Here is a 26,110-nt window from a genome sequence, read left to right as displayed (position 1 = left end):
AACTCATGTAAGTTCTAAAAAAATATAGAAAAGGGTGGAAATATGTGTGTGTACCGTACATGAGTAGGCCTATACTGAGTAAAGAAATATAAACAAAGAAGTGGCTAGAGAGAGAAGCTGCGATCAGAAAGGTAATGTGCCAAGAAATTTGAAGGGGCCAGTCATGGCTTATGGGGCAAAATTTCTTTTAAAAAAACTAGAAGCGAGGAAAAATGTTGACCACTTTTTTTCAAATCAACTTTGTGATAGATTTTGACATAACAGATATCAAATACACCTTTCCATGGGTGTCGATTGGTGTTCATGGGGGGGGGGGTTAAAACAATTACATTTTTCTGTGAAGATTTTGTGTGTGTGTGTGCGTATTTGGGGGTGTCATTATTATTATTATTATTATTATCATTATTATTATTATTATTATTATTATTATTATTACTATCATCATCATTATCATTATTACTATCATCATTATTATCATCATTATTATTATCATTATTATTATTATCATTATTATTATTATCATTATTATTATTTTCATTATTATTATTGTTGTTGTTGTTATCATCGGGGGACGATATCACAGCCCATCCAAAGAGAGGGAAGAGAGGAAGAGGAAGAAGAAGAAGAAGAAGAAGAAGGAGAAGAAGAAGAAGAGGAAGAAGAAAATGATGATGATGAAGAAGAAGATGATGATGATGATGATGATGAAGAAGAAGAAGAAGAAGAAAATGAGGAAGAGAAGGAGGAGAAGAAGAAGAAGAAGAAGAAGAAATCAAGTTGGTAATTATGGGAGGATTAAAATAGATGATGTCTTGTGATATCTCTCCTGTCTTGAGTAAATCATTTTTCATCACGCACTTTAACATCTTGATACGACCCTTGAACGTACTATTGCGTAACGTGTTAGTCTTTTACATGGAAGGACACATTGCAAACCATATTTGAGAGGGCTTGCCTGCACTCTAAAAACAATTTGCTCAAATCTGAATACATACCATACTCACTTGGGAAATTAATCATTGGATATAATATCCAACATAATGTATTTTAGTCGTTTACATCTTAAAGGGGAAGTGCAACCTGATGATATAAGTTGGTTTTAATAAAAATAGAGAAAATATTGGTAATTGTTCGATGAAAAACCATCAAAGAATGGGCCTACTAGGTCCGCGGTTATATTTTGTAATGGCATATGCTAGAAGCTCCCCCATATTATAACTAATATAAATATCATAAATTCAATTTTATATGAAACTTCATGAATATATATTTTTTTTCATCGAAGGGGATGTGAAACATCGTGTCTGATCATACATTCATTTCACAAATAAATCGCCTTCATTTTCTTGTGTTGTGTTAGAAAATGACATTTTTTTGTATGATAACATGTTGACCGCATGTTAAGGACCTAACTCCGTCTGTGACATTACAAAATGAAAGAAAATTCATAACTCAGTTTTTCTTAGAATGATTTCAACAACCCTCGAACAATATGATTATGAGTGGCAGAGTGCATAAAGAATTGACTTGACTACATCTGAGATGAGCGGTATAGTAGCCCAACCATAGACCTATCACCCCGACGTGGTGCCCCAGCATGCACCTGTTAGTACCTCTGATCACGTGTAGTCAAGCATTATAACTTCATTCATTTCACGGCGATGAAATGTACCTTAAGGCTCTTCGATCATCCTTCCTGGAAAGATAAGATAAGCTGGATGGAAAAGTGTAAGAAGATGAACCAACATTAAGTCAAGTCGTTTCCAACAGAATATACACAGCTTTACCAAAAAAGCACTACGTTAAAGAAGTGTGTATTTCAGAGATTAGAAAGTTAAAGTGTCACCTTGCATTTTTTTAACACTTTTTTTTTACATTTTTCGCTGGTGGTGTAGCGATGCGTGCGTTATTTATTACCGATCATTAAGGGTGTAAAAAGCACTTAAATCAGGGAAAACAAGTTAATTGCAATGTTGATAAGAATGATAGTAAACATGCGAGTATTTCAGGGCGCCTCGGGCCCGGGCCCTCCGGGTAAGCGAAAAGGGGCGCCAAAAAGGGGGAAAGAAGAGAGGAAAAGAAAAAAGGAGAGATAGGGGGAAGAAAGAGAGAAGGAAAAATGAGGAAGGGAGGGGGAGGAAGGAAAGGAAAAAAGAAGGGGAAAGAAGAAAAAAGGGGTAATAAAAGAGCGAGGGCGCCAATTTCTTGACCTGAGGGCTCTAAATTGATGAAGAGTGGTTTAACTACAACCCCCCCCCCCCCCCCTTCATATTCAATACACACTCGCTCGCTTAATGAAAGAACCAAAGAATGTTTTCAAACTCGATTCAGAACTGTGGTGCTTTTATTCATAGAATTATTACAGACATTTCTTCTTAATGTGCTCAGTTTGCATGCTTCGACCCTCTTCCATCGAAGTTTATTTCATGTTCTCATTTTCTGGCTGAAACTTAGTATCGATTCAAGGGTTGAAAATCAGAAAATTCACAAAATCCCTATAATCTTGTAAAATTTATTGGAGGTGCAAGCGGTTCATCTCGCTGTAATCATGGTCATGATCATTGTAACGCTCTCAATCATTGTTCATTTACGAACGTGATCTGATGCTAACTCAAATATTTGCTGTGATATCATGGATATCGACACCAAAGAGCTTTCACAGCCTTCTTCTAAAGTCATATTTGTGCAAATAAAATCTGCAATTATATGAAATAATTAATTGATATAAGTATATTTGGTCACACGCCATAGATTTTGAATAAAGTCTGAGATCTCCTAATCCTTTCTCCTTCTCACCGTTACCATCACCATTATTCTCATCATCTCCGTCGTCTTCATCGTCGTCGTCATCATCATCATCATCATCACCACCACCACCACCATCATCATCAACGTCATCATCATTATCACCATCACCGCCATTATCATCATCGTCATCATCATCATTATCACCATCACCACCATTATCATCATAATCATCATCATCTTATTCTCCTCCTCCTCCTTCTTCTTCTTCTCCTTTATCTTCAAATCAAATGAAATCAAATCATCATTATCATCACCACCATTATCATCATAATCATCATCTTCTTCTTCTCCTCTTTCGTCTTCCTCTTCTTCTTCTCCTTTATCTTCATCATCATCATCCTTATCATCTTCAACCTCATTTTCTCCTCCTATAACTCTTCTTCCTCCTCCTCCTCATCATCTTCAACAATATGTTCATTATCGTATCATAATTTGCGTCCGCATCTATCATTCTCATTTATATCATTTGTCCTCTAACCTGAATAAAACCATTTATCATCATTATTAATACTAGAAACAATGATGTGAATGTTACATGTATATCAGTGATTGTCACCAATGGGAATCATTCATATTTTCAATATTTATTTATAAGCTATCACATGACCATTTTTTTTTATAGAGAGTTATATATTATTATTATCAATATAATTGATTTGAGCGCCAACACCGTGAAAGGGTTATGCCTCTTGTTCGCCTTATCTATCTGTTTTCTTTTTTCTTTTTTTTCTTCACACATGACACACTCGCATTGCGGCGCCACTAATCATGGTCTACATGCTTTCACTGCATGCGTTCTTCCTACCAAGAAATTGACGACTAGGACACGGGCGAGGTACGGGTCGATACTCGCTCGCGTTACCCCAAGCGAACTAACACTATAACCACCTGCTCTTTGCCTCTTCAATCGCGTCCGTCCCGTCAACCAACGAGAAGACCTCTTCGCTCTGATAAAACCTTTCAGACATCTACAAGAAAATCAAAACAAGGAATAAGTCCATATTCGACGAAAGACATGTACGTGATTGATTACCATGTAAATCAATAATCCCTCTACTTTATATCAGGGTCCATGCTTATAAGTTCTCACGGTTCGTCCTGTCAGAATGGTAAATTTGTATGCTCATAACGAAAAAAAAATCATTGATGAAAAAATATTTGCTTTCTTGTAGCTTAGCAGATAGTTCCTACATTTGCCCGTCTGTGTTTTATTTGTATTCCCCAAGGGTCGAGATCATTAATATTTGATGATCAAATAAAAAAATTCTGTCGCAAGTACAGACAGAATAGAAAGATCGTGAGCAATATAATGATATTGCTCAGGGGACAAGGTAGATGCAGCTATGAAAACCATGCTACTGTGTCAATTTCAAATCGTTATTCAAGGGATCTTATCGCGTGATTTTTACATGATATTTCTAATAATAAGAGAATTGGTGTGACAGGGTTAAAAGTGAAAATTAGAAGACTGGTAGGCCTATACAGTTATGGTTACAGATAAGAGAAATACGGGAGATGGGCGCGCATTGGGACAATTATATAGAGTGAAATTGATGAAAGTGATGAAAAAAATGGAATACATTTGTTTTAAGTCACTGAATAATTTAGCTAAATGTGTATATTATGAAACAGGGGAGAGGAGATAGAGAGACGTGAGTAGAGGACGATAAAGGGATGAAGAAAATACTCGTGTCACGATCAAATCAAGCAAATGGTTTTTTTTTCACAATTAATCACAAACTGTTGTGAAGCTGACATAGATATTTCAAATCTTTTTAACAAGACCCCTTACGAAGATATCTCAAATATCTAACACGATCCTCCACAAATATATCTGGCACTGCTTTAACATGACCTCTCACGAAGACATCGTATTACACAACCTCTTACGAAGATATCTTGCATCTCTTTAACACGACCCCTTACAAAGAAATCTTATACATCCCTTAAAAACGACCCCTCACGAATATATCTCACATATTTTTAACACGACCCCTCATGGAGACATCTCACATATAACACGGCCCCACACGAATATATCTTACATCTCTTTAACACGACCCCTTACAGAGATATCTTACATCTCTTTAAAATGACCCAAAAGATAATACACGACCCCTTGCCAAGAAAGAAGAATAGGAGCATCGTGTTCAATGAATCTCAGGTGGAAAAAAATCGAAACGTAATTTCACGGTGATCGGCCAGTTCATATTGGTGAGTCTCATTCCATCTTTGCAACCACCACCATCATCATCGTACATCCCTACTACTCTATGTCTCTGTCTGTCTGTAACCCCCCCCCCCCCCCCCATCATCGTACATCCCTACTCCTCTGTCTCTGTCTGTCTGTAACCCCCCCCATCATCATCGTACATCCCTACTCCTCTGTCTCTGTCTGTCTGTACCCCCCCCATCTTCCTCTATACCCCCCCCCTCTCCGTGTCTTCAGCTATGTTGATATCTTCATTAGATCGTTTCTTACATTTCTTTTTCTCAATCTCCATCTCTTTTTCTCACCCCCCCCCCCCTCTCTCTCTCCCTCTCTCTCTCTCTCCTTTCAGTCATTTGAATTGTCACAATATAATTGATAATGTACAGTTGTTTACGTATCGCTTTTCAGCTTGCCACTTCTCACTATTTTCTTCTTATCTATAATACACAAAATTCATTCACAAACGCATTGAAAATATCAAACGCATATAAATGTGAAGTCATTATTATCACTGACTCAACAACGCAATTAAAGACATGGATTTTAAATGAAGAAGTCAGGTAACTTTAATCATTTAAATTAAATAATTATACAAAGTCAAATAGTACATACAAATCTGTCTCACAAAAACATGACAATACTGAGAGAAAGTGGTAGAGAGAATAAAATAAAGAAAAGAATGACAGAGAAAAAACAACATGAAAATATATTGAAACATTTTGAGAAATAAAACAAATATATAATTTTTTATCTTCGTCCAAATACATCTATTGTATTCATTACCACATCATTTACCTTAAAAAGATGACGCAGTCAAAGTGCTCTTGCGTAATTAAAGTAAATCACACATGTGCACAATGAGAAGAATCTTCCATCTGTTATTTACATTGCATTAAATTCGACTGCGTTAATTGAAAGAGAGTTGATTACGATATGAAAGATAGAAAACATAGATTAAAAGAATATCAAGAACACAAGTTTAATTATGGTTTAATTAAGAGTACCTAATCGGAACAATATTTATGCTTTACGGGGGACCATCCGTTAACCAAAATAATTATGGATAAAACATAAAAATATAGCGATCCAGTTTTTAACAGCACCCTTTTTCAGAATATAAAATTAATTAAGATACTCTTTCAGCTGAACAACCAATTACCCCTCTCTCTCTCTTCATTTGATTGTAGGTGGATCTACCCCCCCCCCTCCCCTCTTCCACATGTTACCACTAACTATCATCCTTGAGCATAAGGAGTAAAGTTATTAGGAGATGATAAATTATTTTACTCAGATCCACTATTAAAAACTGAACCCCATATAATAATATTCCGTCCCCTTATATAATAAACATTGAAATGAACACTGGCTGTATTGAATACAGTGTGTATGAAAGTACGTTGACGTATTGCCTAAAACCGCAGGAACATGATAAGAAATAAGGTTTTACAACATTCTTCAGCAATGAATATTATAAATCTACTCGTATATCCATGATATATCATTCTTACATGTTATTTGTTCGAAAGCTCACGCCAATCGTTGAAATAAGTTTTTTTTTATAAAAATCGAAGGAATACTTCACAAATATGAATACTCTACTAAAGTGGCGATAATTCTGAATACAAAAGAAAATTGTTCGAAAGCTCGCTTTAAAGTGAAGAAAATGAATGAATACATTTATCTTTATCTCTCTCTCTCTCACTTGAAGACTCTGCATAGATTCACCGATCAATTTAAAATTCAAACATAACCATTCATTTGGCATGTTTTGGTAAATCATTACAATTCCTCATTTAAACTTCAAGAATATTATACAACATTCATAAGGCTTGTTCCATAACGAACATGAATCCAAACCTGATAGCTAGACTCTTCTTATTACATAACAAGTCATTGTGAGAATTCAATGTTACTCCATACATTCCTAAGCATTCTGTGCTATACATATTCGCTTCCCTATCGTGTTTATCCTGGAACATTTGCATTTTTAGAAGAAAAAAATCATCTCTAAGGATGGTAAAATTCATATAAGTTTTTACTTTATTTGGCATCAAATATCCCCAATGGAATGAGATTACTTAACCACGAAAAACTCACGAGTATACAGTTTTTAGGTTAGTGTGTGGTGTTCATAAATTGATTTTATTCCCGGTAAAGGATATATAGGAAGTTAAACTAACGGAGAGGAAATAAATCAATCGAATTTAAACTCCATTACTTCATCACTTCATTGAATACAATTACCCTGTATCAAACCTCATGTTTCAACAGAAAAAAGGGTGAATATTGATATTAAATTTGTCGATGTCAATAATGCATAACAAGGTCCACCGATAATGTTGTCAAGGAAAAAGAACAAGTAATAAAAATATATAGTCCCAAATATCTCAGTTAACTATTGGTCAGCTCCAGATTTCATGAGATACGGAAAAATGCTAATAAAATTATCATTTATTGATACTACATGAACATGAGACAGTGGTGGATATAGATTTTTGCTAAGAAGGGGTTCGACACATTGGTTGACCCAATAACGATGAGTACAGCCCCCCCCTCCCTGTAGATCCGCCACTTGGAAAAGGGAAAGGGTGTTTGAGTTTGATCACACTTCCCTCCTTGTTTATTTTTTTAGGAAGCACCAGGTGGGGATTTAAATTCCCTAACACCCCCCCCCCCATCACCCTGGATCTGCCACTGTATAAAATAATGTAGATTATCATATAAAAGCTATTCTAAAATAAAAGAAGGATGGTACACAAAGAAATGAGAGGAAAAGGAAAAGAAAGGAATTGACGAGAGAAAGATTGATAAAGGAAAAGATAGACACAGATAGAGACATAAATAGAGAAACATGGAGAGAAAGACAGAGAGGGAGAGAGAGAGAGGAGCGGATAGAGGCAGAGCGAGATTGAGGAGGTCATAATGAGAGAATTTCAAAAGATCGAGATTTCGTGGCTGATGGATAATGACGCATGGATGATATTTTTGTCCTATAATGAATATACTAGTATGAGCATAATAATAAAAGAGATTGAGGGAAAGAACCGAGATTTCAATGCCGATAGTCACTGTAATAATGGGGCCAACAATCTTGAGACTTGAATCCCGCTTATTTAGTGAGAATCCAAATATAGAGAATAAAGAAAATGAGATGACAATGGCCGCGTTCCTCAACCAAGTTTAAATTTTAAGAATTTAAATTATATTGTGTAGTCAATACAAGCATGATTATGTTCTATACAAATTGCACATTTTCATTATAACGATAAAGCATTGACTCACTCACTTAACGGTGCATCAAACTTTCTAATTGGAATTCTAGACAGCAATACATTTCTTTTCACATTTACATTCAATTTTGATGCAAAGAAGCACGGCGTGGAATATACAATCTAAGGCTAACATTGTTATCAAACAATCATTGAGTAAATTAAGATGGGTATAAATGGGCAAGAATACATCAATGAATGTTTTTTAATGTCTGTATGTTTAAAATTACTTTTGAAAAAATATGAAGGATCATCACGGTTAATACAAAAGAAATCAATACCACATACGAGTTACTAGACGCCATGACGAGATAATGACCTCAAAAAACAAAAATAAATAAAGCGTTTTATGAACTATTAAACTGAGCAGTCATGAAAGTCGTATGTCTATATATTTTGGCAAATATCATATTTTCTGCTCATTTAAAGAAGTTTATTTGTCCAAGACACGTGATGACTACATTACTAATAACAATAATACTGCTGTATTGATGTCAGCCGAAATCCATTAGAAGAATATACTCAGCCTCAATGTCCACATGTAACACAGTCGCAGAAGTGAAAAACATTCAATACTTGTGAAAGTTACATACATTTTGACATGATGAAAAAACATTTTCAGTAGTTCTTTTCAAGAGCCTATGTCACAGAACAATGTCAATAACGATATATATTCTCATAAATCAATTTTCTTTATCCAGGATGAAATAAAATTCTGATATAGTTCGCAGACAAGTGTCTTTTAATAAAGTTCGTCACCACACTCCTTCCACAAGCTCTTGATGAGGAGGAGGTACACCCCGGAAACCGTTCACGTGAGGTGGATGAGCGCCCCCTCTCGGTGGACCAAATCTTTCTCCCATAGGATGAGGATGATGTGGGTGATGGTGGAACATATCTCCATTAGCTGAGACGGGCGGTAAATGCTGCATAGGCTCTGGACTGGTATTAATATCTTTACCAGAGAGATATTCACCCCCATCAGAAGGTATTCCTCCACCAAGACTTGTTTGAGATACTGGGATATGATGATCCATAGGATGATTTCCTTGTGATACTGGTGGGTGCTGCATATAAGGATTCATATCGGTTGGTTGAACTGGTGCTTCTGATGAAGGTGGACCATTTGGATGACCAGGATGGAAGTAATCAAAATAACCAGCTGGTCCATAGTAATCAGGATTACCATCTGAATATAATGATAAACAAAAACAATACTCATGAAAATGTGAAACATTAATATATTTTCAGCCGATTTTCACTAAACTTTTTATTGTATTGCGTATTTGATCTTACTTTATTTTTTAAAACCATCTTGCAATGCTTGTTGTTGGGGGTGAAGTTGACTTCAAACAATATATTTCTTTCATTACTACAATGTGCCACAACAGAGATACAATTTTAACGATAAGGAGAATAAAATGCAGTACCGCTGACAATGTTAAGAGCCGGCTAATTTTCTGGAAGTATTTTTTTCCAAATAAGATGCTGTAAAGTGTGGCGGGAACTGTTTGCAAACAGATACCAAATATATCCATCCAACGTTCCTTTTCTTACATCGGAGAGAACTACCACCCCAAGATAGTCCTCTAACGAATTATATGAGTAAGAGTTGACTCCGTAGTGGGCTCAGATGGGTTAAGAATATTGAGTGGGTATCATTTCTATGAAAGGAGTAGCGAGAAAGAGATTGCAGTAAGTCTTAACACCTCCTTGCGCCCAATCCCCTCACGTATCTGGGCCTAAAACAGATTTACACCTCCCCGCTTCTAAAGCCGTACTCGGTGTTCCGTTACAATGCACATCATCTCCCTGCCCAATACCCACCATCACATCTTCCCTATTCCACCATGGATGCATAAAGTACGTTTGTGCTCTTATCAATTCACATCCTCTTTCCATCACTGAATTCTGCAATACTGCATTTCTGTTCATTTTTTAAGGGGGGGCCGATGGTGATTGTGATGGTGATAGTAGTAGTGGTGGAGGTGGTGGTTGTGATGGTGATGATGGTAGATGTTGTGGTAGTGGTGGTTGTAGTGGCGGTGGTGGTAATGGTGGTGGTGATGGTAGATGTTGTGGTAGTTGTGGTGGTGGTGGTGGTAATGGTGACATTGGTGGTGGTGGTGGTGGTGGTGGTGATGGTAGATGTTGTGGTAATGGTGGCAGTTCATACGACTAATTCTGCAGATCCTGTACTCAAGACATTTTTTGTCTTATGCTAAAAAAATTAAGAAGTCTGGCAACATTCACCTGAATGAGATTGCTATCGATATAGTGATACCTCGTTATCAGTCTGAAAATAACAAAACTATGAATGTTTGACATCCAAATACAAGCAATGGCAAACAGCGTTTTATGGCCACCCACTGAGGTAAATGGTACAGGTAAGACGTTGAGAAACCTCATCATAGGTGAAACAATATTACTGAAAAGTCATTTAAATGCCTGGATAGGGGGCATCATGTCGTTTCAGTTATGTTCGCTGCATGTGGTGGAGAGCGTGATACTAATATTGGACCTGGAAGCAGCGAAAGCCTTCTAAGAACTATCACAGCGAGATACGTGTTCCTAAATTGTTCTTATCTGTTTATATTGTCTGATTTCCTGGGACATTGTTTCCACTGTTGATATATATCATGATTACAACGATCTAAATACTATTTTATGTGTACACAGCTCTTTACAAAATATATGGAACGTTATCATTTGAAAAGATGGATAAAAAATATGCCAAAGGCATTTCATTAATCATTTACTCTAAATTCAAGAGAAGTGTCATCTTTATATTAAACCTACCCCACACCATCCCCCCATCACCCCAACACAAAAGACACACGATAGATTGCAGACCGACCACAGCCGACTGGAAGTTGTTTGGAAAGTGAATAAATATTATACAGTTATGCAGTTTGTTCTTCATGCCGAGTGCATACCATCTAAAAGCATATCCTTCATAATAATCTATATGGTATTTGTCATGAAGAATTCCGTTCAGGTTTGTTAACATTACGTTCTCTCTTTTTCAAATCATATAGTCATGCCCATTTATTTTGAAATAGTTATAACCTATATAATTGTGAACATCAATTCCAATCTAAATAGTGCGTAGACCTTAAACTAGCTAATTTGCATTGATTTTTAAAATGAATCATTCGATAAACAAATTAAGATAATCAAAATGAATGAATAATTATTCTATCTTGTCTTTCTTCAGATAATAATTTACAAGATTTTTTGTGCAACGCAAAAAATAAAAATGTACGCCTGAATAGGCAACGAAACGCCAAGAAGCAATTAAGTTACCAGTATCTTGAAAGTCAAGCTATAGTGGTATGTTCCTTACTGGTTATATTAAAAACATTACAATCTGAACACACTTCTATGATCACTGACATTCGATGAGATAGGTATTTAGAGAACGTATATTCCCCCAGAAGCTGAAAGCTCCCCTAGCAGAGAGCGAGATGCGTAACGTGTCTCTCGCCTATGATAGCCCGGGGGGTTTGAGTAGACATGTACGCCACCCAATAAGAGTAGTTCACCGACAATACCCTGAAGAAGTCAGCTCTTATGGTATTCCTTCAAACGAATTGTATCTTTGGGCGAAGTCATTGTTCATTAATTGATTGTATTCGTGAAATTAAAATAATCAATACAAAACACAACTTGATGTCGAGTTAGGACTTATAGATTAAGTAGTTTCAAAGAAGTAATAAAATATAACATGAGAATGAATTTATCAATATGAGCTATTTTCGTTTTCGTTCGTTTTCGACACCCAACTCCGTGAACTACCGCGCGGTAATACTTGCATGAAACCTTCTGCAGTGCTGCAGTCTTTTGGGAATCTGATCCATGTTATGGCTGAAACCGAAACAAACCGGAACTAAACATGGTGTCATGATCGTCCACTGAGTCTCTCATACACCACTCATATTACAGTCACAACGAACACTGTTCTACTCGACCTTGCTTCACGTGAAATACAGACCAACTGATTTTCATTAGATTTCAATAATCAATAGCAAGAAAGTCATCTCAAAATTCAACGACCAATCTATCGAGCATTCCTTATTTTCTTGGGTCACCTTGTACTTTTCTCAATTATTATTTAGCCCTCTCGAATCTGAAGAGGCCACTTTTCGCTGCTGAGCAGTGCACTTTCTAGCCTCTCGTTTGCGGTTTACTGTGTCACACATCGTAAGGTGAGACGACAGCAGCAAACAACACCACTCGACAATCTTCAACAGAATCTAGAGAGCCGTCTCTAAATATCCGGTCAATTTGGTAAGACAAAAAGGTGAGAAAACCTGTCCCTTTGGTGAGTTTGACAGAGGATGTTAGGAATGGTAATGGGGTAAAGTCATTGAGGTGATAGTCTATCATCAAGATAAGAGCTGGTCGCACATATCATTTCATTTTTTTTTTATCTGAGAAACCAGGAAAAGTAAGAGTGTTATCGGTACATTATACGCGACGCGGCGTAACAAACTAAGAGCTAGGAAATAGTACACCAATTTCATAACCATCGAAGCGCCAAAATAATGATTATTTTTCGTAACGCCTGTGTAACAGAATCGTCACTTAGTACAGAAATCCCCCCCAAAAAAAAATTAATAAATAAATAAATAAAAATAAATAAATAAAAATAAAAATCGTGATATCTTGTTAAAGATATAAACGCTCTGTGGAGCGTTGTGGCCCAGTGGATCAGTCTTCTGATTTTGAAACAGATGGTCGTGGGTTCGAATCCCAGCCATGACGCAATTTCCTTCAGCAAAAAAAATTGATCCACATTGTGCTACACTAAACCCAGGTGAGGTAAATGGGTACCCGGTAGGAAGAAATTCCTTGAATGCTTGAGCGCCTAGGTAGCCCAACTAAAGCCGAGGTAATAATATCCAAGTCCTTTGGAAGCGCATAGAGACGTTATTCATAATGAATTATGCGCTTTACAAGAACTGACTATTATTATTATTAATTATCAAAGAAGTTACACTTATGAATAAAAACAAATCAGTCTAATATTACCAGAGTAAAAGTAATGCATAACACATATCATGACTGATGGCGTGTGTTACAGCATACATAACATCAGATTATTAGGAAAAGTAAAACCAATACACGGTACAGTGCACGTTGATTCAAAATGTAAATATTTGGTCTACCAAATATGGTTTTAAAAGTTCTAATTCACTTCTCATTCTTTTCTACTTGAAGTTTGAGTCAAGACTTTCTCTGTTAATGTTTTTATTTTACTTCCCTAAATGATGTCATCTTTACTTCATTTCCCACGCATCATCCATTAAAAGAAAATGTCAACCAACAACAAGCCACTTCGGAGGTTTAAATGATTTTAACGTACCATGTCACTCAACTATCTTAAACAAACCGAATAAGACAGTATTACTATGTTCTAACAAACTCGACTATCTTCAACCAACCGGATAAGTATACTATGTTCTACAAACTAGCTCTTTAAAGACTTCATGTAAATTTCAAAGACATTCATTCAATTTACTGAATAACTTTGTTCTTATCCGTGATGTTTTTTCCAATAACGCAAATCGAATTGCGTATGAAAAACATCACAGTGTGACTGGTTCAAATCTTCTTAGTCTAATTGTTTAATCGGATTGCTGTCGATTATAATCGTATCGCTATCGGTTGAAATCGTCTGCACACGAGTGGTTTTCTTTCAATGTGACTCGAGTGAGATTGAAAAAGTCTAAAGTTTTAAAAAGATCACATGTGTTAAAAAGTAAGCTTAATCATGATGCCGAGTCAAAGGAACTCTTCAACACAAAGGAGGTCATTCACATACCCAATAATTATGAGATAATGGATATTCATGGGGTACTCTCTACAGATGAAAGGCCAAAGGGACTAGAAAAAAGTTTTCTTGAATGAAATGATGGCAATAAAAGTTTGATTTGGTGTGATGGTGACAATAGATCCATATGAGACCCCATACAAAATTGTATTGTGTTGTGTGTGTTCTTATGGTGTATGTATTTACTATTAATTTGTACCCAATCGTGTCGTTTGTTTAAGGTATAACTTCAGATGTCCTCTCATCTTTTTAATTCATTTTCCACCCGAATGCACTCAATGCACTGTCTCAGCAAGTCCTAAAAATTAGCACCTTGAAACATACGCATTCCTATTAATGATGAAAATTAGCACCCTGAATTCAGTCACTATATTATACACGCGCTCGGAATGTGCTAAAATTAGCGCTGTACCGTATTTAAAGAGTATATAACCTGATATACTTTTTTAATCGAAAGGTATGAAATATAATGTCATAAAACATTTCTATTGTGTTTGCATGAATCTGTATATCAGGCCAATATAATTGCATGTACATTTTATTGACTTTTTTGTTACAAAGAGTGATAATCTCACCTGCATCGTATCCAAATGGAGGACTTCCCATCATATCTGGGTTATTCTCTACATCAAATGGACCACGTAAAGGGCGCATGCGCCTTGGATTCCTAAAGAAATGATGTCGTCTGGCCCCCAACGCACTCAGCTGCTTCATTCGCCTTTCTTTCGATCGTCTATTTTGAAACCAGACCTAAAAAAAATAAAGAAATTACAATTTTAATATTGATTCTCTGTAAAAAGTATAGTGGTTGGTTATGTAACTATACTGTACAATGTAAATCATGAAAATGGACTTAGTCTGAAATCACAAGACACCACAAAAAAAAAGGCCTGTGTCTACGTTTTAATCGATAGCATCACGGACGCCTTTCTCATGTTCTTTTAAAGGACACAACTCATCAGTCAATTCTAAGTAACATACGAATCGTCGATTTAATAAAGTTAACAGGAGGTAGAATCAATTATTAAAGGCTCCATTATCTCTACTGACCTCAAAGACAAGTCCACCCCCAAAACAAAATGATATTTTGAATACAAAGAGAAATAACAAAAAAAAAAATAATATTATCAATAATAATAATTATAGTAATAATAATATAATTATAATATGGACACGGCTACTATTAGTTTCCTCTATTGTGCTTAACAATAAATATTGGTATTATCATTAACCCGGCTGCAGCCGAGTCGCCATGTAGGCGCTCAAGCATTTGAGAAATTTCTTCGTACCGGTTACCCATTCACCTCACCTGGGTTGAGTGCAGCACAATAAGGGTAAATTTCTTGCTGAAGGAAATCACGGCATGGTTGGGAATAGAACCAATGTCCCTCAGACTGAAAGACAACAGTCGTAACCACTAGACACGCCCCCTCCCTCCCACACACACAAACCAAGTATATAACACTGAAAATTTCATCAAAATCGGATGCAAAATAAGAAAGTTTTTAACATTCGCTTAATTCACAAAAACATAACATGCACTTCCTAGTCGATATACAAAGGAGGAGACAGATGACGACGCCCATTCACTATTTTTTAAAATATTTTAATATAAATATGAACTGCTTTAATGTTCTCCTCATTTTCATGTGAAACAAATATTTATTCATCTATGAACATGATTAACATGTAGAATTGACATTGTTTTAACCTTTTTGGTTCAATCGATAGGATCCTTGTAAACTCTGTAATGATTTAAATGTTGTATAATTCATACAATAAAAATCAAAGGAAATTGCGAATAAACATGGTAAATGACAGCATCAATAACTCTCTTATTTGCATAAGTTTTCCCTTTGACTGTATTGTAACAAACTGAAAATTTCATAACTTTCTTATTTCATATACGATTTTATCTAAAATAAGATAATTTTTAATTCATATCATATAATTCAATATTATTTCCATGACAGCAAGAAAGATTTATGTTGAAAAAAAACGAGTGACCATTACTCGACCCTTTCTAATATAACTCCCTAATCAATGCATACAAAGACATTTCATTTTAAAGTCTGATTCCTAAGGAAAAGAAAGTCCATCAGGGAATCAAATTTAATGGAAGTTTGCTCTGATGGTAGAAGTAAGATATTTTGAGTGAAGATGATGAGTTTACAGACGGAAGGAGCAGGTGTATTGGAGTATGATTTCAGCTTGCTCGCTCCGCTTACTACCGCATCTTATTGATCGGCGCGTAGAGCGGTCCTTTATTATTAGATGGGCAACAAAATCTCGTCTCGCAATGTGCGAGACGCGTAAATTTGTCTTGTCTCTGATTAGGCCAATCTCTGTGTCTTTGTCTTGAGTAAATGAATTGTAATGTGTAAAACTGGTAAAAGGTTTCCTGGTTATAGAAATTAAGATGTAGTTCACAGCAGGTCTGTACCGAATAGTGCAGAGCAGACTGTCCAATGTTTTCATCAGTACAACATGGAGTCAGACATCTTACTGAACTCTTTTTTTTGGGTCGGGACTCACGGAGGTCAAAAGAAAGAGAAGTAAAATAAAGAGGATATAAGAGACAGGGGGAATGGAATACATGTACATTGTTATCTTTTTATACTAGGTGTTATTTGGCTTCACGAATAATCATTATCTTACATTGCCTTTTTCATGGAATTCATATTAAAGAGCTTTAAAATGTAAATAAATTTTTTAAAGTAGGCCTACAAAATAATAAAATCAAAGTATCAAACAAAGAGTAATTATGTTGAATATGCTTTTTTCCATTTGAAGAATTTGTAATATTATTCTGAACAATGTGATAGTGGTGATAGTAAGAAGGGAAGCTGAAAGAGAATTCTAGAGACCTGGGGCAGAGCTAGAAAAGGACCTATCACCTAAAAGTTTTTTTTTTCTTGTTTGACCGTTAAGACTTTGTTTATTTGCAGAACAAACGGAGCTACTGGAGCACGGTATGCCTCCATGGAGTAATTCAGGAAGATATTTTGGGCATGACCATTAATAGATTTGAAATATGAAATAACAACGTTTCAAGTTGAAATCAGCTACTAGTACAATGATCCACACCTTCATGTTTGAATCGATGTTGGTTCCACAAAAGGTTTTTTATTTTCTGGATCTATGCAGTTAACCCTGCATAGCCGTGAATGATGAAGGTATGTTGCCACACTTGTTCTAGACTAGTCGTAAATCGAAAGTCACCTGATTCGAGCTTTGCTTGCGAATCGCTGTCGCCAAAACTCTCAAGTTCTCTTAGTTTCTGTTTGAAAGTGTATCCTTTAGTCCACACCGCTGTCTTTCATGGTATCGTATCGTATGGTTCGCGTTCTGTGACGGAACAACGAAAACAAGTTCGTACCCTACATGCCAACAAATATGTGTGGTTGGTGTTGAGATGTGAGCCGACATGTGCACTTGAACGAGCTCTTAACGTTGTCTCTTCAGATTTCATCCGTGATACGGTAATAATGTCCGAGGTAATGAAGCAACTGGTTCTCTATTATTATGGGCTTTATAGTTAATTTTCTGATAGTAAACCCATTACTTGGCGAAGTTACGCCATTTTCCCCCTAAATTTTCATTTCTCAATTCTTCATTTCATTTCCATTAAAAATGATACATAATATTTTGAAGGGCACGACTTTGATTATTATATTGCCTTTGTTAAAACTTCACTGCTAGATATGTATCACAATTCAAAAGAAAAAGTATGTAGTGGTTGATTATAATTTATGTAGGCCTGTACGATAAAAATCTCTCTACATTGGACGTTTGTTTAACAATACCTGATTACACAGCTTCAATTGCCGTATGTGATATAATGAACAAATATAATTCCAACTATTATCTTTTTTATGTGAGACATTTTTTTACAAGATGTCATAATACTTATGAACACTGGGTGAACGGCCTTAGACACCGCCCCCTGGCGGCCCAAGTCAAGACGCTTGAAGCCGGTATTTATATCGCTACCAATTTGTTCGGCATGTGGCATGCGTTCACCATGGGGAATAGATGAGGGGTGATTGTTGTTCTGTATTCACTACTCATTGGTTTAGGGTCCGATGCCAATGTAATAATTCAACAAAAAAAAAAACTACAGAGAGAAGGGATGGGGTAAATGGAAGGGGTACAGGCCTACGGGGATGGGGTAAATGGACAATAAGAGAAACTTTATATTGCAGGTAGCGAAAGGATTGGATTTGGAATAGAAATTATAGAATGAACCAGATTCATTGGCGAGTTGGGTAATACGATTTAGAAATGATAGATAACACACAAGTCATGCAGTTTCGATATTTTTAGCCAATTGCATAAAAATTTCGTTAGTTTTACGTTAAATGTATTAATGCATAACATTCAGATCAAGTCTATTGACACTAAACGTCGAAAACAGCACTTGTAGCTGAAAACACCCTTTTCAGGAGACGTCGAAAGGCTGAAAACAGACATTAGACGCTTTTTGAGGACGCACGTGCGTCGTACATGATATCGTGAGTGACCCCCCCCCCCCCCCCGGATTCCGTCATAATACATCATATAATTTCAAACGTTACTTTGGGTGGTCTACTGGCTGAAATTGGCGATTAAAACAGAGGCTAAATGAAATGAAATATATTATATACTGAAATAGAAGGGATGAAAAGGGTTTTGAAACAAGCAGACGACGGAGAGAGAAACTTAGGGAAGCTAAATGAGCTTCCCATCTGGACGTTTAGCGCCGGTGCAACGAAATCTTGTCGACAAGTTCTGGATACAGTTGTAGATCACTCATGTCCCCAGAGTTTCGGGGGAAGTTCTCGGGCACACTCGTGCTTTGTTTGCCGAGTGAAGACAGACACGGCGGTATGCCAAGCATACACAAACAGACAAACTTGGAAACATATCTCTTCGCTCTTCTTCCCTTATCCTTCAACCCCTTTACATTCTGGTAACCTGCGGATACAGCCCCCCCCCCCTCCCTCGATTTCCCAACGATTGATGCAACAATCATTATTCACCGTGGACTCAGCGCTTTCTCTTGCTGTCTTGAAAGCAATAACATGCTGGTTCTAGTTTGGTTTCGTGATTTAAAAATCTTGAGATAATTCGATCCAATAATTAAGATATCACGAAAAATTATGATTGATAATCATTTAATACTTTACCGTTCTAATCATCATCAAAGATAAAACGAAATAAGTATAATCTTTAATAAGCGGTGAATATAAATGTAGTTGCCATCGAATTTAAGGGGGAGGGATACTATTCCGTAGAATTAACATTGGTTTAAAGACAAAATAATAGAGGGCAAAACCCCCGACTACCGGGCTCAATCGGAGTTAGGTAACCCGGGGGAGGCGATTAGAGGTTGTGAGGGGGCAGAGTAAAGGCATACCAACCGGGAATCCCCTGGGGGTGATTAGACCAGGTATCGCACGGGGTGGTGAAACTGATGAGTGACACCGCGGTTAACTTCAAAGCCCAAACAGACTTCAACAAACCAAAGAGTCGGTCTATGCTTGCAAGTTTTATGCAAGCGACGGTGGCAAATCGCACCGCACAGTTCGAGACCCGAAACCTTTACGATACAGTATTATCTTCTCCCAGTCAGATAACCCAGTTTTTCATGTCCACTCACACGATGTATGACAAGGGTAATTCGTTGAGCCTTGGTATAAGATAGAGAGGGAGAGTAGGGATGGAGAGAGGGAGAGAGAGAGAGAGAGAGAGAAGGGGGGTAAGTGGAGTGGAGAAGGGAAACACAATGTAGATGCCCATATAGAAGAGACTTTGTAATCATGGTAATATTTTGGGGACATCGTTATCATGGTTATGTAATATACAGAGTAGAGTCCTCGTCTAAAGAAGATGTTAACTTATCATTTGCATGTGTGTAATGCATGGTAAAACTAAATAACCGCATGGAAGATAATTCGACACAATAAAATAAGTAAATTTAGAAGGTTGTGGTGTTTGAGACATTTTTTATATAATCATGACCACGATGACTAATAGACAAAAATGATATCGTTGCGTGAATTTGAACCATTATTCGGTTCATTATTTTGGTCAGCAATGTTTCACTATAAAAATGCCGAGAACAAAGTGGGGGGTAAAGAGAAAGCCATTTACAAGTAATGGAAAGCCCCAAGGATTTATTCATGTAGAGCTCAAGAAGAGTTAATTCAGGTAGAGTTGACGGACTGCAAATAATTCCGATTCTTGACTGTAAACAACAAACAACATAATTTGGCATGACTTATTAATTAGGTTGGATCTTACGTATGTCAACTATTAAGCCCCTATACTACATTCCATCTCATCAAAACATGGCTTTTCAACATTTGAACATTTAATTTCAAAGACCTGATGGTGTACTGGCGTTGTCTGCACTGTTTCGATTGTTTACTTACTGCTTCTCCGCTCAAGTTTCTCTAACCCTCGTATTTCATTTCATCTTCCTCCTCTTCCTTTTCTCTTGTCTCCTTATCTATGTCATTGTTTCTTATTTTTTTGTTATATTATATTATAAATTTCTTATTATTTTTCATTATCACTTTCTTATTTCTTCTTCTTCTTCTTCATTCCTTCCTTTTTATTTTCTTCATTTCTCTCCTTCATTTCTCCTCCACTTTCCGATCACTTTTTCCCAATCGATACTTCTTCTATCTTTCACTATTATTATAACCCTCCTGCCTTTTCTTTCATTCCCTCTTTCTTGTATAGCTGTTTTCCTTCTCTCCAGCCCTCATCCTATCCCTCCATCAAATCAGATGGAGAAAAAACTCGGAGGCGTTTGTGGTCTATCATTGATGTACCAATTACTGAGTAGGTATCAACTTTTAGTCCAAGTTAGATCCCATGGATTGATACCAATATCGAGAAGATTACCCGTCAACTGCCCTCAATGATGCCATGATACAGAACTAAAATTCTTTCCACTAACCCTCCCCCCCCCCCTTGATGCCATGAATAAGAACAAAAATTCATTCACTATACCATCATGGAACTAGTAGGTAAAACTTGAATCGTTCACATTTTGTCTGCAGTGTTGGTGCATCTATTCATATTTGGTATTGTCAGGCCTAAATAGGGTGGGGCCAGTGACATAGTTCTGCCCATTCACAGGGGAGGATTTGGAGCGTAAATCCGGGGAATTTCAAAAAGATCCGAGTGATTTTACCGAAAATGACTCCCTACAGATTTGAATGAAATATGATAATATACATTAGAATCTGGTTATACAGGGGGAGAGGTGAGTTGGGGTGGGAGGGGGGTGAGAAGCAAAAAGCAGAAATCTTGTTTTACACTGAGATTTTATACATTAGACTCTGATTGTGGATGATGACTAAAATAAAAACAATTTCGATTGGAAGCGGTTGATTCCTCATACAACAAGCTGAAGTGATCGCTTTTTATTTTTAATTCTCGAAGGAAAGTCGATTTTCTTGAGAACTGTTCCTCTTGTCTAATTTCCATAAATCTCATTATCAGTGGTATAAGGTTTGATACATGGTAAAGCTAGCGATATGGATTATATTGGTGTGGTAACGCTTCCGAGGAAAATAAATGCCAAAGTACATGAGAAGAATTCCTAATCCTCTCAAACCCCTATCTCTATGTGTCAGTTGGAGTAATTGCTTATCGATCAAAATGGGCATGCCTAATATATCTTCCAAGAACTAGAGGAGATACATAGAAGCAAGTAAGCATGGGGAAAGAGATACGGATAGAGAAAGAGGAAGAAAGGGCGAGTCAACTTGTTTCATTATTTTGTTTATTTTTAATACATATCTAATTTGTATTTGGCATGTCTAATAGATATAATGAATGAAATTCAAAGACATATCATCCACTGAATACTTTGAACGATTGTAACTGAAAATTAGTACAAAGCTGTATAAAATGTAACAACAAAGCCTATAAGTCAATCGATGATGCAAATGTGGATTAAAAATGACTAAAAGATACAGACAACATTGCCGTATCAAAATTAAATGAATTCAAAAATACAAACAATGTTTATTAGTAAAAGACATGATTGTAATTGTTAGTGTGTTTGCCTTGTAGTATTTTATTGTTTTGTTTGTTAAGCTTTATTTTTGTTATTATTGTTATTTGTCACAATAACTCTGATCTGTATTAATAAGCTGTAAATATTGTAATTTTACCTTGTCATGACTTCATGATATAATGAAACATACAAATATAAATTATAAAAAAGACTTGAATATAAATCAAATCTATATGTATTCAATGTATATATGATCAAGCATGTGGTTAATTTGCGGGGATCATATTATCTTCACACTCTCCTAGATAATTAACAATAACTTTCATTTTGACCACGTATTTGAAAACTTTTTTTTTCTTCAGATAAGCTAATTCAAAATTTATTCCCTGATAAATTCGAGAAAAGAAGATTTTATTATGAACCATCTGGAACATCACAAGCTGATATCTCTCTCACCAAGGTACAACATGGATTGGTGAACAATGCGTCTCGGTCCCCTGAACAGGGTCATACTCGCCCCCATAGGGATTCGATCCAAGACCCCTCCCAAAGCAACCTCGGAAACCTCGCAAGTACGCCCCCTCTGTGACCTCATGGCCTCGATTCTCTGTTCTCTACCGCGCCGCAATGGCCCCGCTGGGCTTCTAGCAGTAACCCGCTCGCTTTAAACCCGACCTTACGTGCCCTATGAACATCATCACCAAGCATCCACCTATTATAAATCTCAAGTACCACAAGAGGGAGATTTAGGAAGCTCTATCCTACCCATGGAGATACAAAATAGAGAAACAAAACGAATAAAACAAAAACTAAACAAAATCTAAAAATATGAACATTTCTGTCGACTGAGTTTACTGTCAGCGATTGAAAAATAATAAATTTAGCTGGGATGGATACCAGTCTGTTCATTGACTCCGTTCACATGATCCGTAGGGAGTGTATGTTATGAGTATCGTCTTACATGAAAGACGAGATGACATTCTTCATATTGTTATTTTATGTCAACTCTTTTAAAGTGTTTGGCTTTGATAATCTTCTCCACTCTACTCCTCTCGTGATATTTTCACTACGAGAATTCACCGACCATTCTTTGTTTATCGTTACTTGCATGCGCTCTTCTTGGTTGAACACTATTCATATAAAGTTCCACATAGATCCCCATACATTCTATTCTATTATATTATATTATTATATTATAGATATTACCCATATTACCCCCCCCAAAAAAAAAAAAAAAAAAAAGAATCAGTCAACATTCCTCGGTAGTTCGCTATATAGTCTGATTATTACGTCATACAACAAGGAGACTGGTCTCTCCCCCGCCCCATCTCTCTCCCTCTCATTTTCTTTCTACACACACGAATATCTCATTTCCGTTTTTCTGCAACAAAACCTGGTGACAGAAAGACCATGAATGCAATATTCAAGGCTAGAAGGTTGGAGCCAGACTGAAAATGAGAAGGTTTTGTCACCTAAGACTATTTGCCAAAGGTGTCGAGTGTAAAGAAGGGCTCACGTGGCGTGGTGTAGCGATACCCCCTGCTACACCTGGCCTTCACCACAAGGGTTCGGCGCCCTAGTTGTAACATGATATATACCAAGATGTTGTACTTGAACAAGAACCATTTTATAATACAGGATGTGCCTTAGGACTGGACCAAAGAGTGGCTAGCTGAATGCCTTGATGTCACCCATGCAGTCAGTTTCATCAGAAGAGATGCAAACAAAAAGAAAGGAAAAAATAGAGCGTGGCAGAGAAGAATGTGATTTCTTTTAAGATACCATGGATACAGAGAAAGGTGAATTAAAGAATAGAAGAGATACAGAGAGAAAAGATAAGATAGTTTCATCTACTTTTTTTATGACGCACTGGTGTCAAGCATGCGGGAATCGCCTTGGAGAGTAGAATAATATTTTGATGTTTATGTTAAAAGTTTCTTAGAGAGCTTTGGTTATTTATAAGAAAATGGTAATATAATGACGCAATATACATCAGGGAGTTGAGAATACTCCCAATTCTCTGCCTAAATGAAAAATTATCTTCTTCAATATCATATTTTCAAGAGGAAACTGTTTTTTTTTTCCATATCCTAATTTCAATGGTCACAATCTCTCCGTCACACATGACAAACTTACAAAATACTGGTCACATGCAAGATTCAAGTCGGAGTTACAGCACTGCTTGTTGCTAATTTGTCATAATTCTGCGACCCTTGGGTGTCACAAATCACCTCCATAAATATTATCAGATTCGAACCGATTTCAGAACAGTATAGCAAAAGAAAATGACTTTACATCCTTCAGTACAGAATAACCCTTGGCTTAGGTTCTTCCTCTTCATATTATGACAACTATAACATCGAATCTACTAAACTCCCCCTTTGGGGGAAAAAAGTTTAGTAGATTCGATGTATAGTTGTCAGAATATGAAGAGGAAGAACCTAAGCCAAGGGTTATTCTGTATTGAAGGATGTAAAGTCATTTTCTTTTGCTATACTGTTCTGAAATCGGTTCGAGTCTCATAATATTTATAGAGGATGAAAGAGATGAAAACATACTATTTACTAGCTTTTCTTTTCTCCCCTCTTAATGCTGGCAACTATTTTTCCTCAAAGATCAGGCAGCGAAAAGACACATAATATACATGTACATTGAAACAATAGCTAGAAAATAACATCCAAATCGTATAACAATAAAGCAAAGACAACAAACAGAAATATTTTTTTAATGACAGAAAACGAGGGAGGAAATGGCATAAATTGGTGAAAATATCATTATAACTGTATTGAAATGAATTTCAATGACATGAATTTTGAAAGCAAGAAATTAAATGGATCCCATCATAACCTGCAGGTTGACAAGATGAGTTCATGAGAACCTACTTGTAATTATTTGCCCACGTTTATTGACAATTAACATGCAAGGTAAATCTATAAAGTGGGAGGGGGCATGCCCACCATCTTATAATGGGAACAAACAGTTATGTGTAATGGTACAAAATAATTTGAAACAGTGGAGAAAATCAGGGCAGGAAAGTGGCAAAAGGGCGACATATCGTGGTAAGGTAATATGTGTAGGCTGTATACCATTACATGCTGGGTGAGATTGGTTTGGATCTGTGTATTTGGTTGACATGTAAATGGAGGTGTAACGCATCCCGCTAGAGGGACCATGAAACGATATGCATTCAGATATCCCTTCAAGGGGGAGAACAATCTGTCCATAAAAAAGCGTCCTTACATTGATGGGAAGGTACGGGAGTTTCTCTTAATGTTGGGTGTAATTATACAAATAACGAGAAATAAAAATTGCTCAAAGATTGATCCACTCTGTGATGCTCTCGTCCCAAGTGAGGCAAATAGTTTAGGGTTAATTGCTTGAATGCACTGACATGACTGAGCGCTGCTGATAAAGTGATAGCTGGAGCTAAGTCGGGGTAATAACAGTTGCGCTTTGTATCATCTGTGGCAAAAGATACCTCATCAAGGGGCACCAAATAATAGTCAGATTGTAGTCAAATGATTAGAATTCTGGTTTTCAATAGTTTGTACATCTATGAACTGCATCTAATAACGTACATCTGGCTACGATCTCTAATTCAATTTGGCAAAATGATTTACAAGAAATATCGGGTGCACAAAATATTTCAAAGAATACAATCATAGAGAAAATATGCCTGCACATTGGGAGGAAATGGACATAAATAATGAAAAATAATATAGGAATAAAATAGTACAAAGACAAAGAAGAAAAGGAGAAGGAGGATGAGGAGGGAGAAGAAGAAAAAAACATGTAAAAGTACACTGTAGCTCGGTCGAAGGCAAGTAGAAGGGAAAAAAAGACAGATCATTCAGACAACAGCATAAGAAACAAAAGAAGACGAGAAAGCAAGAAAAGGCAGGGAAATAGAACAATAATGAGAGGAGGTGTCAATGCACTTGTGGTGAAATTGAGAGGGGCTTTGGGGA

General features: G+C 36.5%; 1 protein-coding gene across 1 annotated transcript in view; it reads right to left on the bottom strand.

Moving 5' to 3' along the window:
- Nucleotides 1–5,439: 5,439 nt before the first annotated feature.
- The window catches only part of LOC121409326 (LIM/homeobox protein Lhx5-like), a 63,562-nt gene continuing 42,891 nt past the window's right edge, over nt 5,440–26,110 (bottom strand). Inside the window, exons 4-5 of the mRNA XM_041601257.1 lie at nt 14,701–14,875; nt 5,440–9,478 (exon numbers count right to left, since the gene is read on the bottom strand). Coding sequence (XP_041457191.1) covers nt 9,045–9,478; nt 14,701–14,875 — 609 coding nt within the window. The 3' untranslated portion in view covers nt 5,440–9,044. The remainder of the gene's footprint in view (nt 9,479–14,700; nt 14,876–26,110) is intronic.

Source organism: Lytechinus variegatus, chromosome 2 (assembly GCF_018143015.1).
Source record: "Lytechinus variegatus isolate NC3 chromosome 2, Lvar_3.0, whole genome shotgun sequence".
Lineage (NCBI taxonomy): Eukaryota > Metazoa > Echinodermata > Echinoidea > Temnopleuroida > Toxopneustidae > Lytechinus > Lytechinus variegatus.
Note: the sequence above shows the minus strand (reverse complement) of the source record. Positions and strands in the feature narration are given on the sequence as shown.